Here is a 21,050-nt window from a genome sequence, read left to right as displayed (position 1 = left end):
CCGTGGTAATTCCTACGGGTAATCAATAAATCATGTCATCACCTTCACCCTTCACATGGTGAGGGGGAAGGGAAAGAGCACTTCATCATCAAGGAAAAAGCATTCCTACTGCCATAAATAAAAGCACAAATGCAGCAATCAATCATCTAATCTAGAGCCTTAAATTTTAACATCTTAACAGGATGTAAAGTCATGATTCAGAGGGGGATGATAATGCATACCAATATCCTCACCCCTTGGCAGATAAAAGGACTGTATAGGCCCTCAGCTTGCTGTGCTGCAGAATGTGGCTTCATGGCATGACACTCGCATATGAATGCAAGTTGAAGATTAAAGCTAAGTAGTCATTGAAAGCCTGTAGCATAGAATGTTTTTGATGATAGTAAACCAGAGAGGATTTTATTTCTAGCAGTTCTATCACTGGGGAGAGGATATCTGTCTGACTTTTGAATATTTAATAAACAGTAGGCAAGCACTTGGCATGTAGCTGCAGTGTTACCACAGTGCTGAATGTGAAGATGGCAAACACTGGTTTAAAGATCAGGAAAATGAGGGCTGATAATGAAGGATAATAACTAGCTCAATGCATAAAGGTGATCAGAGGAGTCTATGTCTCTGGGAAGAAATAATAATACATTTTCAGGTTCATCAGCCTGGTTATATCTGTAGCCAGAATATGTAGCAACAGTAGTACAGTCTCAGAATGTTTAATGATATGGAACAAAACTACTCTGTGATACTCAGCTAAGGGTCACCGCTTTCAACGTGACAACTTTCTAAGCTCTGCTCATCTCTCTTTCTGACTATGAATCTCTTGGACTAGTTTTCATTCTTTTTTCTTTTTGTAGGTGGTGATTTACCAAGAACAGTTGGTCATCTGCTTGAGGAGAAAACAGCTTGTGTATCTGCTGCTGTGTCTGATGAGTCTGTAGCTGGAGATAGTGGTGTATATGAAGCTTCTGTGAAACAGTAGGTTTGAGTAATCGTGCAAGTCCTTCCACCAAAAATTTAAATATATCTATGATCAGTTACACAGTACCTGCTGAAGTTGTTAATCAGCCCTGCCTTTTTATAGAAATAATTTGTATTTTCAGATGGAAAGGAAAGCATATTTGTCAAACAGTGAAGTCTGAATTGGGTTATTTTTTGTGCTTGTATAACCTGGTTGAATAGCATTAATATATTTTTTTATAATCTTGGAGTTTTTTCCTTGCTAGAAGCATTCCCAAAAGCTTGATTAAAACGATGCAGGTTCTGCCATGTGACTCTATTGTCAATACTCAGAGTTAGTATTTTTAATTCTTGTTTTGTTAAGGAATTTTAAGATTGCATAGCAATTTTTTTGAATGTTTTTATTTTTAAAAAGATGTTATAGAAAGGACATGAAAAAACTCTGTTGTAATGTCGGTATTAAAATAATCCAAATTGAGGCTTACTGTTCACTGCAGTGATTAGGACATAAGAAACATATTTGCCATTATTTTTTGACCAGACAAATTCTATAGGATTCTTCATACTAGTTTATATGGTATTGCCTGTAATCTTCAGTAATCAGCCTCAAGCCTTTCTGAATCATTGCTGCAGTTGTCAAACTATTCCAGCAGCAAGTGTCCCTAAAACAACCACTGCTGATGTGTAGGCTCTGAAATTCTTATTTGGAGTGCATACTGTAATTAAATTAGCATGTTTAGGAGAATGGATATATGTTCTCTGTATGCCTATCTTAATAATTGCTGAAAGCTAACTGTAATTTTCCAAAATTTGAGTATTTGCCTGGTTTTCCTAGACCAAATGAAACTGAGGACACCATATATAGTGAAGACGATGCAACAACTCTAGAGGCTGCTCAGGTACAAATAGGACTCAGGTGAGTGACCAGAAAAGGGAATATTTCTGTTGATCCATTAATGTGAATAGTAAACTTCCCTCGTGTTATCCTTTCTTTAACAGATATGACCACAGCAATTCAAGTTTTGTGATAGTCGTGGTACGGCTTAGAAACCTTCCAGTGTTTCCTGTCCCCCTTGGCTCTAAGGTGTAAGTCAAACAATCACTGAAGAAGTAGTGTTGAAATATAAGAGTATAATAATAAATTCTAAAAATTCTCCAAAGGAATTGGTTGATTTATGGCTTAAGAGCACTGAAATATGTACAAAACTTTTCAAACTGTTGTAGGATTTAGCATTGTAGTATTTATGTAATATGTAGTATTTAGTATTTGCATATTCCAGCAATGCTGCAAGAATAAGATGTTATTGGGAAATTTGCACATTCCACTAAACTGGAATAAAAACGATTTTAAAATGGTGTTTTGTCTACTGATTCAAAACATTCCAGCTTTGTGAGTGCAAAACAGCTATGCCATAGTTACTAAAACCATTCTTTTGATACTTTGTCATCCTTTCAGCTCAGAATGTTGTCTTTTTACATTTATGTATCTTTTTGATGTAAAATGGTATTTCAAGCAGTATTTGTCTTTTAAATGGGCTTTTAAAGGAGAGGGGTAATTTAATAAATTGCAAGTGGACAAGCATAGTGGCATTGAGATACACCATCCCTAACTAAAGCTTGGGGGTCTGTTAAGAATTAGTTCTTGGGTCAAATTGGACTAACATGCAAAATCTAAAAGTAAATTACAGTTTAAATCATATGTAGAAAATGAACAGAAAAGCCTGTTACCACTGAGTTTCTAATCCAAAATTCTCATCTGTATAGATAAGTACAGGTTGCCCTGGGGACACTTGAGCAAGCTTTTTGTGACAGACTGTAAGACTGCCTTACCCTGTTGAAAAGCTTAATAAGATTGGAGTAGGATATAATCATTCCTTGAAAAATTTGGTTTTCTTGCTGGTTCTTTTTTCCTTTGTATCCATTGCCTTAAATTTGATTGGCAGATAAATAGGAAGCCACTGGATATGGAAAGGATGTATTAAGGATAGAGGCCCAAGTGCTTGCTGGCATTTTTTGTTTGTTTTTTGTAAATAAGAAATGGTTGTTCTACTACTATCCTTCCTTCTCTGAACTAGTCTTTTTCTGCTGACCTTCAAAGTTCACTAACATTTAGCACAAGAAAACAGAAAAACTATAGAAGAATAATTGACATAGGTGAGAGGAAAAGTAGATAATGTAGAACAGCAAAAAGATGGTCAGTTACATACAGCCAGATCAGAGCAGGCATCTTTTCAGGAATTAGAGTGTGAAGTTATAATTAATAGTCAAGAAGTCCTGAGCTGCTCCTGCTAAAAGATTTGATGAAATTAAAGCCACACAAAACAAGGAGGAAGAAGGGGCAGGGTAAAGGCAGGACCTTTATAAATAGCATTTTTTCTGTCACTTACACTTGTGTACATATATGAATAATCTGTACATATACATACAATAATAAAAATTGGGTCTGGAAAAAGTTGCTATATTACAGCTGCATTTCCTAGAACATCAGTTGAAAAAATTGGTACTTTACTGAACCTTTACACATGGAAGAATAGATTTGACATGAGTTGTTATTGATACTGTAAAAACTGCGCACTTTTAGCCTAGTTAGAGCACAGTTGAAGTGTTACTGTGTCAGGGTAACTTCTTCATCAGTTGAGAATTCATAGGTTTGTCACAGTAAAATCTGATTCATTGATTAACTCTTTAAGTTAATTAATTAAAATGAAAGTGTCCGCTCCTGTACAACAAAGTGAGAGAACAATTTCTTTCCCAATTTCTTTGTTTACCCTTCATTTGGCCTAAGGCAAATGAATTGGCAAACATTTGTTAAAAGAATGTTCCAATGCACCACCTTTTAAACATACTTTTGTTATGCTTTATCTTCTATTCCTACATTTTTTATAAATGTTTTTAAGTGCTTAGTCTGTTAAAATAGCTGTTTTCAATAGATTGCCAGTTGCTCACCTACACTTATATGAATACAGCAGCAGCATTACTGGAGTTACAATATGGTACCACTTCACCTCAGGACTGGCATATCAAAATGCTGGATACCTGCTATCCGGGCTATATGTGTGAGCCAAACAACCTAGATTTTTCTCTTCATTCTAATAAGCTTGGCATAAGGGGAAATAAAGTCTGTGCCCAAATTCAAGTTAAAAAATTGTGTTTCTCACAGACCTAATTTCTTTTAACTAATGAAAAATTCAGTTTTTAATAAAATTAACAAAACTATACATGAAGTTAGAAAATATAGTAGTAGTACTATAAATTTTGAGAGAAAAAGTATTTTTCAGAATTATTTACATTGACCCACTCTTTCTTCTTGTTTTAGCCAGCTTCATTGCATTCTATTCTCCAGTGAATGCCATTCATCTTTAAAGCCAGTACCAGAAACAGACTAATAGATAGGCACAGAAAAGATGCCAAACTATTACTAGGCTCATCTGTGTGTATGAGAAACTGTGCAATAGGTAAATAGCACATACAAATTGCATTAAAAATGTCTTTACTGTGTCAAGCTGCTGCTAAAGTGAGACCTGCAAGTTAGCTAGTACAACTTTTATCCACATGATATCCATTCCTACTGGTTGTATGAAATGAATGCAGTCTTGTAACAATTTCAAGTTACTCTCTGTGCTTCAGTTTAGGCTTGCAAGATGCATTCTTCCAAGTTTCACTTAATATGTTATGACTTGATCTCAAGCAGCTATGGCCCTAGCTATTTTCTTCCTTGCTTTCCTTAGTTTCCTGCTTTCTTTGGAAATTTTGTTTGATTTGTTTTCTTAAAAGATTAAAAGACATCACTGTTTTTCAGTGCTGCTTGCATTAGTCTAAGAATTTAATTTTGACATCCACTTCAGTTCTTCTAATTTTTTAAAATTAACATTAAGGATATGTTTCCTCCCACCTGTGACATGCTCTTCATTGTTTACCGTACTAAACTTGAATAGAGTCAGAAACTGCTACCTCTCTTGCTACTACTGCCTTACCAGGCACAAAAATTCCTTCTTGGGAAATGTTTCTGCTAGGGACAAGAGGAGTTCCTTACTCATCTTTGTCACCTCTTTTCCATTCCACTGATAAGTTACTGTTCCATTTTGTTGCTATGCAGTCCTTAAGTTAATGGGGTGAAACTTCTCTCATGTATCACCAGCAAGTGCCAGTTTAAACAGAGTAAAGATTTTGTTTTGTTTCTGGCAGGTATATCAGAGTAGCAGTCCTTCCATCCTCCACTGATATCAGCTGTCTGTTCCGCACTAAAGTTCATCCTGCCATGGAAACCATTTTGTTCAACGAGATATTCAGGGTAGCCATTGCTCAAGCAGCACTGCTAGAGAAGACACTGAGAGTAGATGTTTGTGCTGTCAGTAGAAGTCATCGGGAAGAATGCTTGGTATGCTGTTTTATTTCTGGGGCTTTTTTGGCATGCATTTGTTTATAGTGTACCCTCTTATTTTGATGGTCAAGGCTGCTAAAATTCCACAGCACTTGGAGACAAAGTCTGGAGCATAACTTAGTTGTTGCTATAGTACCTAGAATACTGCCTTTCTCTGAAACTACTGATACAGAATCTAATCCTGGATGGAAAGTGTTTTGATAATTCTAACACTGATTTAACCCTTTAATTACAGATTGATATTCCATCTTTGCCATTTTATATATAAACCCCCTATGAGCTTCAGTGCAACATTATTTTAATGCTAGATTTTAAATTAAAAACTGAAGAAGAGCCACAGTAAAAAAAAAAAAAACGGGAGCAAACCCTCATTATCACCACTTATCACAAAGAAAACACTAAATCACATTTTGGACGTTATTTTAGATTATATGATGGAGACCTTTTTGGTCTTTATGATCTGTTGAAATAAAAAAGCATGACATTTATAGATCAGCCCATTGGAAGCTGTCATTTTAAATGTGTTGTTAATCGTAGTCATCACTGAATCAGTGATGCTTCATTTACTTTTAAATTGCTTTTGCATGGTCTGGTACAACTCAACTCTAGTTTTTCACCATGAGGGCATTTAGTAGCACAGTGAGATTTTTTTCAATTGCTACACACTGAAGAGATGCTGGAATCTGCTGGGGTTCATCTGCTCTGACTACTGTGAAACAGCCTCGCTTTCAGAATGTAGAAGTTAACTTAATTCCTGGGGAATTCCTGGAGAATGTGTTGGCCTTTTTCAATATGTAAGAGTTTTCCCCTCAAGGAAAGGGAAGAACAGCAGAACAAAAATGCAACCTCAGGCAGGATAGAAAGGTGAAGAAAGGACTCAACAATAACAAAAAAACCCAACGAAGACAAGGGTTATTCCAAAGATCAAATTAAAGATTCGGGAGTACCATCCCCAGCAGAATACTCTGGAAAACAGGACCAGAGTCTTGGCAAGAGCTATGTGTGCAGTCCAGTAGCTGTGGAGATAATATGCTTTGCCAAAGAACAGAGGATTTTCATCTCCAAGACACAGCCCAAACATGAGTACTTCAGAAGTTTTCCCAGAGTACTAACTCAGTGGATGCCAGCGCTTGTCCAAATGAAAGGGTTTCTTAATCTCTTTTACTGGGTTTTCATCTCCTCCTTCCCTGGTTAGAGCAAGCACGGTCATCTGATCCGTTATTTGCCATATGCATGGGACAGCTGAAAAATCATGTGACACTTGCTGTGCCACGAGCTGGTGCTGCACAGGTTTTCATTACTGAATGCTCTAGAGCAGGTGTGTGCAATACTGTGGTATGGTGTGGGGTGTGCGTGTGGGGAGACATTTCTACAGACTGAAATAAGAGATGGCAGAATGGACAATATGAAGGACATTTCCATGTACTTCTATTTGTCTATTTTAACTGGAACTGGAGGGAAATAGAAAACTGTACAGTTAAAAAGGGAATTAAGGTTCATGTCAAATCTTGGCTGCCTGTTTTCATGATGAATTCAGTAGAACATTTTGTAGGAAACAAAACAAATTTAAATAACTTTTTTCCCCTTTTCCCTTTTCTTATTTTGTACAGGCTGGGACTCAGATCAGCCTGGCAGATTTATCACTTTCTGATGAGACCTGTACTCTGTGGTACAACCTGTTGCCATGCAAGCAGAGTCCTGGCAAAAAGCCCAAGGAACAAAAAGACGAATACATGTTTCTGTTAAGCAAGCAATCACAGTCATTGGACTCACTGGACTTGGTGAGTGATGAGTTGGCTATTACTGTGATAGCAAGAAAAAAGCCAGAGACTCCAATCGTGCCATTGCATTGTAGTTATTTGAATATGTGAACTGCCATCACTGAAGGTCCAAGGCCTTGTTTTACAGGCATTTTTGTCTAGAGTGACTTTGTGTGAGTAGAGGCTATATGGGGTCTCAGATGGGAGTGGGGATATGGCAGATGCTTTTTACTGGATACAAGATTGCACTTCTATTTTGAAACCCTTCAGCTATGTTTCTTTTTAGAAATAATGTTATTGAAGAGCTTCCTTAAGTGTGTAATTTATTTTCATATCCATACATTAAAAATTGCTATTTATTAAGTATTTGAATCTGCACACTCAAAGCCATTGCTTTGAGCATGCTGTTTATGCAAAACATACTAACTCTTCTGGATAAATAAGCTTTTCTGCTTTAATCCCTTTTTAAGAGAGCTGCATAGAAAATGTAACTTTGAAAAGCACCCTTTTTTCACCTAAAATATTACAAGTATGAGAGGGAAGATGATAAAATACATTGAAGGATGACAGGAGAATATTTGATTACATTGTAATTTTAAAACCAATTGTTTTTCGTTGAGATTTACTCTGAATAAAAGTAATCATTCAATGTACTATAAACTAACAATTGAAACCCCTTATCCTTGTGATCTGGGGGTCATTGTGTCCACTGACATCAGGGAGCAGTAGGGTAATGCAGCCCTTGCCAGAGTTGTCATTTTCCTACCTGTTATGTATCATTCAACTCTGGTTTCATCTTTTTCCTTGTGAGCAGGATGCTGTGTCAGCTCTGCTGGAGAGGACATCTGCTGAGCTGGAAGCAGTAGAACAAGAGCTGGGTGAAGATGAGGAGAAGGAACAAGAGCAAAGGGCCTCTGAGGAAGACTGGTAAAGACACTTTCCCTCCCTCACTGTTCATGCCTGATTGATGCAGTTCATTCTTCCTCTTAGACAAACAAAAGGGCTGTACTTTTGGAGATCATAGATTCATAGAATGGCATGGGTTGGAAGGGATCTTTAAAGATCATCCAGTCTAATACTGCTGCCATGGGCAGGGACACCTTCCACTAGACCAGGTTGGTCAACACCCCATCCAACCTGGCCTTGAAAATTTCCAAGGACAGGACATCTATGGCTTCTCTGGACAACCTGTTCTTGTGCCTCATCACCACTAGAACTGGAGTAAAGTCTGTTCTCTTGTATGATCAATTTATTCACATTCTTTTAGGTTTACAGTCTCTTGGCTGTTCTGTGAACTCCTACTACTAATGCTCCTCCATTCCAAGTACATCTTCCTGTGCAGCCACCTGGGTAATGCAGCCACTAGAAGTGTAGCAAAGTATGAAATATTATAGTTGCATTAACTCCAACAGGCAAACAGATTTAAAAAGAGAGCTGCTGTCTGATAAAAGTCAGTGTGGGTGTACTTCCATTGATGGTCTTGTTCTTGAAGAAACTGTGAGCTTTCCCAAGAAACAGATTTCTTGCTAAATTGCTATTTGAGTTCTGTTATTGTGCAATTTCTTAGCTGCAATGTGGAAGAAAATACATGCTTTACTGGGGGGGAGGAGCGAGTGGCTTTTTGTTTTATGAACTTATAATGAAAGTCCTTCAACATTATCAACATTACAACTACTGAATATAGTGCAGTGCTGTCATAACAACCTTGAGGGTGAACTGTAGTAGTGCTGGGTTTTGCTGGAGGCAGCAAATGAAATGGGCCTTCACATGAACTTAATGGAAGCATTTGTGTGATAGTTGTTTTCACTGTCAGGAAAATGCATGCCTTACACACTGGTGCAGGTCTGGGCTTTCTGGTATCTTTCTTTGGTGAGTTTTTTTAGTTTCATAATAAGCCTGGGCTACTTCTGTTTATGCAGGCTAGAGATGCTCGCAGAGGCCTCTGATGAAATTGTGGATGAAGAGGAAGGTGGCATTAAGCTGGAAGTAGAAGGCGACTGTAATGATGACATGGGGTTACTCATGGATGCACGAGAGATGAATGAAGACAAGAACAGAGAGAACAATAATGAGGGCCAGGAAAGCCAGCAGGCTGCTGTAGTTCTAACATTGGTGAATATCTTAAAATTCACATTCCTGAAATACCTTACAATGTCAAAACATCTATTTCTGAGCAATTAATATAGAAGTCTGCTGCACCTAGGCATTTACAATTGGATGTAGCCTTTGCTGTAGCATTTGTCAGTATGTATGTATAACAAAATTGGTGTGGTCACTTCTGAACTATGAAGAGGACATTGGACAGATATGCTAAGTAGGACTTCTAAGATCAGGATAATTAAGCAAGACGCTCTATCTTCACTTTTTTTTTTGCATATGGAGTACATTCAAAATACCAGAGTAGTTCAATAGCTTCAGCTTGTGCATATTTAAAATATTTCTGCACATCTGTTTCATTGTTTCCTTTTCTTTTTTTCTGATTTGTCTGCTAAACAGGGAAAAACACATTACAAGGGTCAAGATCTTTAAGCCAATGCAGGGATTTCCCTATTTTTTCCCCTAATTTTTGGGTGAGAAATACAAGAACTGTCTTAGCAGAAAAAAGGACAAAATATGAATGAACAGAAAATTCCAAAATGTGTATTAAAACTGTGTGTACTTTTGAACAATTGAGGGTACTGTTGTACCCACACACTGCATAAAGCAAATTCTAATTCCAAGTTCTTGGTAACTGTTGTTTTTTAAATTATATTCCACTTTCCTGAAAGCACTTTTAGCAAATGTTTAGTAAACATATCCCTGATGTGTAGCACACTCTCAAAAATAAAATTTTTAGAATATTTCTGCATCTTAATAAAAACACTGTTGCATGTTTTAAACCCACAAGTTCTATAAAATAGCAGAAATGAAAAGACAAGGAGTGACATCCTGTTCCTTCAACTTTGTGACAATACAAAAGTTTAACATCTCAGTGGACTTGCTGGAAACTGTAATTAACTTCCAATTAATGTGGCAAGATGCCAAATGAGCTAAGGCTGTGGTATTAAAAGGACTGACAGTCTGCTGGGTAGCAAGTAAATATAGATCAAAGCCCTAACTCGGCAAGGGGAGACGGCAAGGACGACATGTGAAGGTTAGACACGCACACAAGCGCTTTGCTAAGCCTGGGCTGGGTGGACCCAGACAATGAGTGAAAGACAGCAGTCTGCACTGCAGAGCCAGACACAGCATAGATCTCTGTATGCCACATGCTCTCGGGGATGCTGTTGTGCTATTTAGGTGACTATTTATCACCTGCACTGTTAAAACCATGAACCTCATCAAATTATCCAAGTTGAAGAGAAAGTCCCATTGCACATCAGTTACATTGAATGTTCCAGCTGCTGCAGAGCTTGGTCTAGCCCAGCAGCCAGGATGATTGCAGCATGGAAGTAAACACAGGCTGTGCCACCCCTGAGGATGGGGCCACTTGAGGCTCCCTCTGGCACATGTGGGACAGCTCTAGTAGGCAGTAGGCTGTGCTGAGGGACAGCAGCCAGCAGTGTCTTATCCCTGGGTTCCAAGGCTGGTGAAGCTCTGGAGATCGCATAAAGCAGACCTGCTGCTGAGGTTTGGGGATGTGTGGCAGTACATCTGGAAGGACCTGAGCAGTGTAACTTTCCCAGCTGCCCCCTTTCAGTGTGCACAGGCACCATCTCTGGCATGGCAGCACCTTGCTCTTCTGCAAATACCAAACAAAGTAAATATAAATGTGCAATAATCATAATGACTGCAAATGGCAAAGCAAAACACTACTTGCACTGTGTTTGCATCAAACCATCTGCCAAGCAGCAAAGGCCTTTCTGCAAAAGCTTTGGCTTTACTGGCTACAAAGAGTACCTTCAAAGCCTCTCCACACACTCTTAAGCCTCTTGGGAATTTTGCGTTTCTTTACTTAGGATAGCTTCTCTGTAAATGCACAATGCTTTTTGCCACTCGTCTTTTTCCATTCACCACAAGGTAATGAGGATGCTTGTGAAGTCTGAAGGCACAGAAACTATGTGGGGGCACGTGTCTGGTTATAGTAAGTCTTTTCCATTAAATTCCTTTTCATAGGTTGATAAAGAGACTAACACTGAGGAACTGGTTAAAGAGAGCACAGCAGTCCGACCCAAGGACAGAGCCAGCTGGAGCTCCAGACAGCGTCCCTTTGTCAGGAACAGCATGATAGTGCGCTCCCAAACCTTCTCTCCAGGCGAGCGGAACCAATACATCTGCAGGGTAAGAGGAAAGACACTTGGAATGAAGAGCTATTAACCAAAGAGTCATTTAGCTTCTTGGGAATGAGCACTAATGACACTGAGTCATGTACTGATTTTCCCTGCAAGAGGCAGAGCCTGTGCTTTCTCTAGAGTCCTTCCCTATCTGAGCTGATGTATAGTAGAATTGACTTTCAGCAGAGTTGCATACTCTTGCAAAACACCTCTGCTAGGGCAAAAAATACATCCTATTGGAGAGAAATAACACAGATGCCTATGCTGGCTCTCTGCAAAAAGTGTTTCCCTGCACGTCAGCAACTCCAGCACTCTCACAGCAAAACAATTTGTTACAACATGAAATAGCATTCACTGTAAAATGCCATTGCATTACCATATTTTAATAATGCAACCATTTAAGGGTAACAGTGTGGAAAGAGCTCAGTCATCAATTTTAAATCTTGCTTTGTATCTCAACTGGTTTTAAACCTAGGCAGCCCAAATCCTGCTGTAATTGCATCTTTGAAAGATGTGCAAACACTGCCTCAGGGCTGGGTTTTAAACATGGATTTGGCAGCTAAGTTCTCCAGTCTCTCTAGATTTACAGTAGCATGGAAAAAGAAAAAAAAATTTGAATTGTAAGTCTTGCTGCTACTAAACTAACTATGAAAATCATACGTTTAAAGATTTAAGCCTGGACTAACAGCTCTATAGATTTTAATTACAGATACCCTAGAAAAGGCAGTTTATCTTTAGTTTCTACAGGTTATTCATACAAGTATGGTTTTTTTTTTTTAAGTAATACTTATGCTTTAATTCCCCAATTCAGTTAGAGGCATTTGCCTTAATCATTTGAGAACATTAATGTTCATCACTTCTCTGTGATTCTTATTGGCCTAAAAAAAAATCTTTAGTCAATACCTACATACTTAAATAACTATTCCATATACCCTCCAGAATGAAATATAGCAGATTGTTTTCTAACAATCTTTACATAATTTGAATACATTATTGGATGAATTCAAAAGCTAGCCTTCATCTTAGTTCCTGTGCTGGAATTTATTATTGACAAAAAAAATCACCTTAGCCTGCTGCCTATGTAGGTCTTCAACAGGAAGTAAAACAAGTTGTTTTAGTAGCTTGATTAGTGTAAACTTGAGAGGGTTTTGCAACTGGAAAAGCATTGGGCTTTTGTAGCTTTGAACACTGCTACATACCTGCTGCCAAGAGCCAGAATAAAAAAAAAAAATTGCCTTGAACAAACCATTCTGTTTCTCATTGTGTGTGGTATTGCCTGGAAGCAAAGTACCCTGTGAAAAGAACATGTTTGCAGATATATCATTTACAGTGTCAGAAACACTTGTTGCCCACTGCTGGGGGCTCCAGAGTGGGCACTGTAGCTGCATCCCAGTTCACAAAGAGGGCTGAAGAGTCCCCAGTCCCAGTCCCCAGCTTGTACCATGGGCATATCCAGCCTTCCTTGCATTATGCTGCTGTACGAGAGGAAAGCGCCTGTTGGACACACTCTGGTGAAGTGCCAGCTGCTCTCTAATCAGAAGAGATGGCCTGGCTTTAAGAGAGCACCTCTGATGTTACAGAAAACAGAGATCTTTGAGGCCTAATAGACAGAACCAAAGTCTGTTGGTGCTTTGGAGAATGTCCCTTGAAAAGTGCCTAAAGAACATTAGTGACAATGGCCGCCTCTCTGTATCAAGGAGTGAGCTCCCAGTAATGGCTCATTGTGAAAAGACGGATTGTCTCTCAAGAGGTGTACTTTGTATTGCAAGTGGTTGTATTTTTGACCCCCAGCTCCCAGTCAGCCCTATGTAAGCACACTTTAGGGCCCTGCCTTTGCTTACTGAAATGTTAGCAGAATGATTCCTTTTCTTGTCCTTTCCTGAAGAGTTAAAATACATATTCTGCAGAGAGATGCTTCTGACCACCTATTGATGCTAATACACCTAAAAATCATTCTGCACTGATGTGTATGAAAAATAAAGTTATGAAGAAGCTGCTGTCGAGCTGTGGCACATAATTTTAAGAAGCAAGAAGTGCTTCTGAAGGAAGCTGTAGGCACACCTTTGCTTGTTGCAATTAACAACAATACAAAAATACCACTTGTTGGACAGGTGCATGTCTACAGTAATTTACCTTCCCTGTAGTAAATTTGTTAAAAGCCTGCCCCAGGTAAGTGAAATCCCTAGTTTGTATCTGCAACCAGACAATGATTTGTCAGTACTTAATAACCATAGTTACCTTCCTTGCATTCCTAAAGAGCCTTACTATTCATTCAGTAAGGTCAATGGTTGTCTTGCTGTAGGATTCTAATTTTAGAGTAGATGCTTTTTCTAGTTGCAAACTTGTTAACTTTATACTAAGAATATGACCTACGTGTATATAAAGGCTGAGGTTCCCTGACTGGTTCTACCAGTGCAGGTGTATTTGCATATGAAGGTGCTTTATGTCTGTTTGTTGTGTACATTTTGGCAGTTGAATCGCAGCGACAGCGACAGCTCCACACTAGCCAAGAAGTCGCTCTTTGTGAGAAACGCCACAGAACGACGGAGCCTGAGAGTTAAACGGGTATGTGCTGTGTTACCTGGATGCTGGATGTAGTTTAAAATGAAGTTGGGGGACACTGGGAATACCAAATGACATCAAGGATATACTTTATTTCAAGTATTTCAGCAAAAGCAACACAAGTACCACAGTTCTGCCCTATAGTTTCATGTTGAAATATCAACATAGTGGTCTAAGTCCAATGTCAGCTCACCTCCAACAAAGCCTGTATTGTTTTAGTCGTGGCTTGAAGCCAGCAGCAAGATGCTGATGCTCAGCATCATGGCATTTCTCGTTGAACTTGAGTTACTGTCAAAGGGATCTGTGTTAAAGAGCGCGACACAAGGTGGCCTATGCTGCACAAAAGTCAATACCAGCAATATACATCTTAAGTAAATTTGGTGAAGATTTCAAGGATTTAGATGTCCTTTTAAAGGGAATTGATGTTCCACCAAAGTATTCAAGTAGCAAAAGGATTGAAGGACAAGAGAGTAAGATTCTCTGGTATGAAATTCATTCTTACATGAATTTAGAGAGTTATATTTTAATCTTAATTGTAACTAGAAAAATTGTCCTTTGGAAGCCTTGTTACCAGGACGTAGGATACATTTTGCATAAGAAAGAAAGTCTGGGATACTGAATAGTCCAAGATGGCTTCTCCTGCCTGACTTACTTAAGTGAAAAGTCATTGTGAAAGGACAGTAAATAATGTGAAATATGCTGAAGAAGTGCATGTTTACGGAGTTTGTAACATTATGTGTTTGGTTAGACCTTGAAAAAGCAAATATTTACAAAAATAAATAAGGTAGTTAACATCTGTGGGGAATTCCGTGTAGTGTTGTGTCTCCCAGCAGTGTCACCCCAGGGATCAGAACGGGTTTTTCGTTTTTAACCTTAAATATATCATTGTGCATTTGGTTGGAGCATTTATTTTTAGCTAGTGACTAAATAAAAATTCCAGGATAGGTGAATTTTTTTACTTCAGAAAAAAAGACTGATAAATGCCACTCCCGCCCCCCCCGCCCCGCAATCCTCAGAATATTTGAGCTTTTCTAACTGCAGTATGTCAAACCCTCCAGCAGCCTCTCCAGGTATTATTTTTTACTGTTCTGTTTCCCAAACGACTCAGCCTGTTTGCCAGCCCATCATGCGAAGAGCTGCGCAAGAGTGCCCCATGCGCACTTCCCTGGACTTGGAGCTGGACCTCCAGGTGTCACGCACAAGACAGAATCGTCTGAACGACGAGCTCCGGGCCTTGCGGGACCTTAAACAGAAGCTTGAGGAAATGAAAGGTAGAGGAGAGGCAGATCTTCCTCTGTGTGTGCTAGAGGATGAACGTTTCCAGAAACTCTTGAAACAAGCTGAAAAACAGGTATGAGCAGCATTCACATATGTGTGAGTAAGTATGCCCCTACCTTTGATATAAATTTGTTACAGAATTTGTTCAATGATGTTAAAAGGTTTTTACAGAAGCTCACATTTGACTAATTATATCTCTGAATTACACAGTGTAAACTGTTTCTTTATTGATCAATACTGCAACATTAAACGTAGAATTTGAGGTAACATTTTCCTAGTGCCCTCTAAATACTTCAATAAGTCACATTAGAAACTCTATTATTTGGAGTTATGGTTGGTGTAGTAAAATAGCATTTACTTAAAACTTAATTTAGAACTCTCACATCCCAGCCATGCTTTTAAAGACTTGGATGTACTTTCTGTCCCTCAGCATCAGTTGCTTTGCAGTCTGCACAGAACTTGTAGCCAAAAGATGCTTGTAGCAGGTAGAAGGGGCAATTGCCTCTACTTAAGAGTGGTTGGGCCATGGGGAAAAGGCACTGGCTTATTTCTTCATGCAGGACATACTTGTTCTAGTTTTGGCAAAGGAAAGCCAAATTCTGTTCTCTATATGGTGGTCTCTCAAACAGTACAAGTATAAATGCACTGCCATAACATAGTGGGATGCTGCCACATGATTAAAAGACAAGAAACAGGATAGAAGAATGAGATTCAACAGTAAGAAACTGGAACATGGAAAATTCCAATAAGATACATAAAGTTAGATGTTGTGGGGGGTTTATTATGTTTTTTTGGGAGGATGTTTGGTTTTTTAAAGCATTATGGAGATCATCAACTGGAATAGGGCCCTGGAGAGGTTGTTGGAGGCATTAAAAACTCAACCAAGTAAAAAAAGTAAAACAAACCCACCCAACCTGCACAGTTGGAGGTATTCTAAATCTAACTGGTCAAGACCCTGACTACTCAGCTCTGGCATCATCTACTGTGAACAGGAGGTTGGAGTAGACACCTTCTGGAGCCTCCTTCCCATCCAAGTCAGTCAATGTACATCATATCAATGAGGGAAGGTTGTGAGTGACTGCCAGGAGGGATCTCTGCTCCTTAGCTCTTTATGGTTGATAGAGACTATTGTTTTGATACACCAGGTTATTCAGAGTTGTAAAAATTGAATGTTTTAACAAGGTGCAGAGGCCCTCCTCAGGTGTAAGCATTAGTTGTTGGTTCTGTTATTTTGTTTTTTTTAAACTAAATGTCAGTAAATAGACTTGTGCAGATGAGGAAAGGATGATCCTAATATTTACATTTACAAAGCTTAGCTCTTTGTTAGGAAATGTTAGGAATTAGGTATTCCACATACAGAGACAAAGCAAAAACATCACAGGACCAGCAGATGTCAAAAAGCAAATAAGACAGGAATTGCTAAGAAAAATACTTGGAACAAAAGGTATCATTGCCTTAAGGTCTAAGTATTATTATGCTACCATAAACAGTTCATTTCTAGTTTCTCTTTCAAAGTGAATTATGAAATGACAGAGAGTCAACAAGGATGGTCAAGGGAGGAAACAACTTCTGTGTAAGGAACAGCTAAGTAGCTACAACTGAAGTCCATACTAACCATGGTCTTGTATTCTCCAAGAAGTAGCAAATTGAACAGATGGCAAGTTAAATGCAAGCAAACATAGCATGACATTCAGAAGCTGTAAAAATGTTTTCAATAAAACACTGAGTGCTGCAAGTTTGCATAGGTTAAAAAAATTATTAATTTATGGATTGGCTAAATTCACAGTAGAAAAATTCATGTAATGGCACCACATATTTCAAGAAGTCCTTGACTGATACCATAGGAAATTAAACTTCTCCCCAGCATGCTCTCCCAGTTCTACATTTATGTCCTGTTGTGTCTTCTGGGCCCTCTTTTGGCATCTATTTTTGGCTATAGTTAGTGGAGTACTACAATGACTATAAAACACTAGCAGAGTTTAGGGTGAACACTGATGAGTGTTCTGAAAAACATTGGACAAAATGGTGGAAGATAGTGCATGTTTAAACTTAGTGTAACTGTATTGGTTTTTACCATGTGAATTCATTGTATTAATTTGATCCAAGCTTTAACCCATAGAAATAGTAACCTATAGAAAAGAAGCATAGCTAAATTTATGTGGAATTTCATAGTTTATGTCTAATACTGGATGCAGGATAGAAATTATATTTTCTGAGTGTTTAATTTAAAACTACTCCCATTCTGAAACCGTTCCCTCTAGAACAGAGTATGCCTCTGCAACATTTCATATTATGAATCCTTTGGATTTGTGCTTTATTTCAGCTAGCTCTTCCAAGGCAGAGGGTAGGTTTGTCACATTTTGTATGGCTGGTGTCAGTGATCAACACTGTTACACACACTGGTGAGGGATAAGGGTAATAATACACATTCCACACATTCCTAAAATATATGCAGGCAGTAGCACAGCATTTAAGTCCTCCTTCCCGAGGTAAAAGTCAGAACAATGATTACAGTCACTCCACCTCTTTGAAGGGTGCTTACAAAGTTTCTAGAAATATTTCTACCCTTAAAATCATTGCAGCCTTTCCCTGCGGAGCAAAACAACCCTGAGAGTTCTGTACTGTGCTGTCAGTGTTTCCCCTTGGGTTAGCAAAACACAGCAGCCTAGAGAATATTGTCATAGATTATTTCTTAGATCCTGCAGGCATTATAATGGCACAGACTAATGCAGCAGCTGGAAACGCCAGAGAAATTGAGAGAGTCTGAAGTGAAAAATGAAACTGCAGATGTGGGGGATGTTAAAAATCAGTGGGTGCTTGCTAGCACAGTTAGTTACTCTGCTTGAAGCCAGATCCACAGACTCCATACCTTCCCTCTCATTCCTTCCACACCTTCCTAAGTGCAACAAGCATCTAATGCCCACTAATACCTGCAGATCAGAAAGCAAAGATAATTCCATGCACCAGAAGCATTTTCTCCTGTTTACATTGGATGTTTGTGAGAAATCATAGTGTTTCAAAGTTTGAGTCTTAAATTCTCATACAAGTAAGTTTTTGGACACCTAGTGTCCTCTGAAGTACTACTGCTGTTTATATCCAAAAAAGATTCCTGTAAATATCTTCTTTATTTCTTTTTAGTACATCATTTATATTGAGGTAATATATAACCATGTCATTAATTCCAATAAGTATGTCCTTGTCCCAGTGATTTTGTATTTAGCACAGTTAGTTTTTCTTTGGATTCAGTTTTTTCTATACAAAACCCATGGAAGAACAAGGCAGGAAATAGTATTTCAGCTCTAATTTTGATAATGTTTCTTCTTTGTCATCTTAAACTAACTTAAGCTTAAGCTAAGCACAGAAAGAGAGATTCCTATCTGACACTTACATTTGGTAGATAAGTGTAATGAATGAGTGTTTTCAGGTCATTTACAGAATCTGAGATCATGCTGTTGCCAGGGTGGGGGGTACATCACCACAAAATGTGCCAGATTTGAGGACTTACTGAATGTCTGGCCCTTGTATTAGTGTGATTTTCTGTATTTTATATAAACTACTGAAAAAACATAATGTAAATATAAACCTGGTCATGTACATACCTTCTCATATGCGTATTACTAGAGACGCTGGGCTGAAATCCAGGTTTCTCTTAGAGCATCCTGAAAAAATTAATGGATTTAAAGATGAAAAAAGAATACATTGTAATAGGGAGTATGAAAACAGGTCATCTATGCTTTTAAACCTGAAACGCAGTAATCACAAGAATCTCATGTATAGTTAGGGAAATAATAAAATTAGAAAATTTTGGAATATTGTATGTTTAGTGCTTTGATGGTAAATATTAATTAGGGAAGCTAGTAAAACATATGGCCAGTGACATCCATAAAATTAATTGAGACATTACCAATTGTAGATTGCAAATTTATGCTCACTAACTAATAAAGGAAACAATATTTATAGATTAATTTAATTTTAAAATCATAGCTATTTTTGAGTTGGAGACTGAAGAAGTTAACAGCAGTACAAGCTGACTGGATTTTGAGTGAGTTTTTGAAAGGGTGGTTCTCTTTCATGTAAAATACTTTCATATAGAAACCAGAGTGTGTTTCAACAGACAGAGGGTACCACTATCCTGCTGTGAGCAGCTTTCTTATAACTACCCAATATGAAACTGATAGTATGGAATAGCTCTTTTGAATTAGTTGGTTTTGTTGTTTAGGAGTCTACTGGGTTGAATTCAGAATTGAAATATGAACTTCTAAGTCATAAACTAGCTTTGAAGATTGCTGTTTCAGGCTTGCAAATGTATTTTAATTTGAGGTAATGAACAGCATTTTCAAGTCTCTGAAGATCAAAAATTAAAGTCTCTACAACTTTATAGCTGTTTAAAAATGTGAACTGCTTCTATCGAAATTTGATGGCTGACAAAATTCAAAATACAATAAATAATATTTGTCTGACAGCCTCTGCAGTCTAGAAAAGCACTGTCCACACCATGGACCCCACATGTGATGTGGGTGACAATGCATTTGTTATAGAACTCACCTGTGTGTGAGGGGGAATCATTTATCTAAGAATTTCAGGTGGCTGCCCACCTAAAAAGAGTCACTGTTCAAATTACTGGATATTCAGAAACCCTTGATAAAGTTTTTAAAGCCAAAGCACAGCTATTAATAGCATTTTTTTTTTTTTTTGCTGAAATGGTGCATGGCATAGCTGCAGCTGTCCTGTTGATGCTTCGTAAAAACATAAGTAATAGAGCTGGCAATACTGAGGTACAGAAATTCAGTCACTTACTGTGGGGTATGGACTCCTCAGCAGTGCTCACAAAAGACCTTTGATCTCTTGTTACCACTGGTGTTCTGTTCACTTGCCTTGGCTTTTACACCTCTGCAATGCAAATGAAAGAAGTTAGTCTTGTGCAAAATAGGTTCTATGTCATGAATAAAGGCACAGAAGTTCATGTTCCTTGCTAACATGGTCAACAAAACCTGAAAATGTATTTTGAGAGCACACCTACCCTATTTTTTTCTGTCAGTCACTTTAGAGTAGGTATAGGCAACTTTCCTGAGAGTTTTTATCAGGAAATAAAAGTATTTTATATGGGATGAGAATCAGTGGCTTGCAGTTCTAAAAAGATGCTTGGATAAACATGTGCTCATACAACATTAGGTATTGTCTAACTACAGCTCTAAGAAATATCAGTATTTACAAAACCTAGTAGCCACCTGTGATGGCACAGAATTTGCTCTACTTATTTTTAGGAAAAGCCCCATTATCTTATTTTGCAGCCATGGCTTAGGCTTGTAATATCAGTCTTTTATCTTGCTGACCTTTTACATAGGGATTATCATAGATTCATTTAGGCTGGAAAAGACCTTTAATATCATTGAGCCCAAAAGTACTGACACCGCCAAGTGTTTTCCTTGACACAGAAGCATCTCACTTCTTTGAAACAAGTAATTGTTCATTATTAGCAAAATACATTTGTTTTTCTTGATACAGGTGGAACAGTCAAAAGAAGAGCAGAAACAAGGTTTAAGTGCTGAGAAATTAATGAGGAAAGCTTCTAAGGATGTGTGCCGGCTACGGGAGCAGAGCCAGAAAGTGCCACTGCAGGTGCAGTCATTCAGGTATGGCCTGTTCTGCTTTTCATGCTCTTTTTTATGTAGTGAAGTAACATGAACTGTTTCTAGGTATAATCAGACATGTTCTGTAGTATTAGTAAAACGTCCACATGGCTTTGACTTGCCAGAAACATCACAGATTTCTAATATGGCTCTAAGTTGGAGTGTCAGAGGGCCAGGCTTCGGGGACCTGCTCTGTGGCAGTTCAGAGGGTGGTGAGGAAGCTGAGTGGAATGTC

The 21,050-nt window shown here is 38.3% G+C and overlaps 1 protein-coding gene across 5 annotated transcripts in view; it reads left to right on the top strand.

The window, feature by feature from the left end:
• The window catches only part of WWC2 (WW and C2 domain containing 2), a 95,982-nt gene that overhangs the window by 70,536 nt on the left and 4,396 nt on the right, over positions 1-21,050 (top strand). For all 5 annotated transcript variants that reach the window (XM_030271290.4, XM_072928347.1, XM_072928346.1 and 2 more), the window contains 11 exons: positions 849-969; positions 1,787-1,867; positions 1,951-2,037; positions 5,137-5,329; positions 6,943-7,113; positions 7,907-8,019; positions 9,012-9,204; positions 11,188-11,352; positions 13,818-13,910; positions 15,016-15,258; positions 20,691-20,818. In XM_030271290.4, the coding sequence (XP_030127150.4) occupies positions 849-969; positions 1,787-1,867; positions 1,951-2,037; positions 5,137-5,329; positions 6,943-7,113; positions 7,907-8,019; positions 9,012-9,204; positions 11,188-11,352; positions 13,818-13,910; positions 15,016-15,258; positions 20,691-20,818 (1,588 nt within the window). The remainder of the gene's footprint in view (positions 1-848; positions 970-1,786; positions 1,868-1,950; positions 2,038-5,136; positions 5,330-6,942; positions 7,114-7,906; positions 8,020-9,011; positions 9,205-11,187; positions 11,353-13,817; positions 13,911-15,015; positions 15,259-20,690; positions 20,819-21,050) is intronic.

Source organism: Taeniopygia guttata, chromosome 4, assembly GCF_048771995.1.
Source record: "Taeniopygia guttata chromosome 4, bTaeGut7.mat, whole genome shotgun sequence".
Lineage (NCBI taxonomy): Eukaryota > Metazoa > Chordata > Aves > Passeriformes > Estrildidae > Taeniopygia > Taeniopygia guttata.
This window is presented reverse-complemented; position numbering and strand designations above follow the sequence as displayed.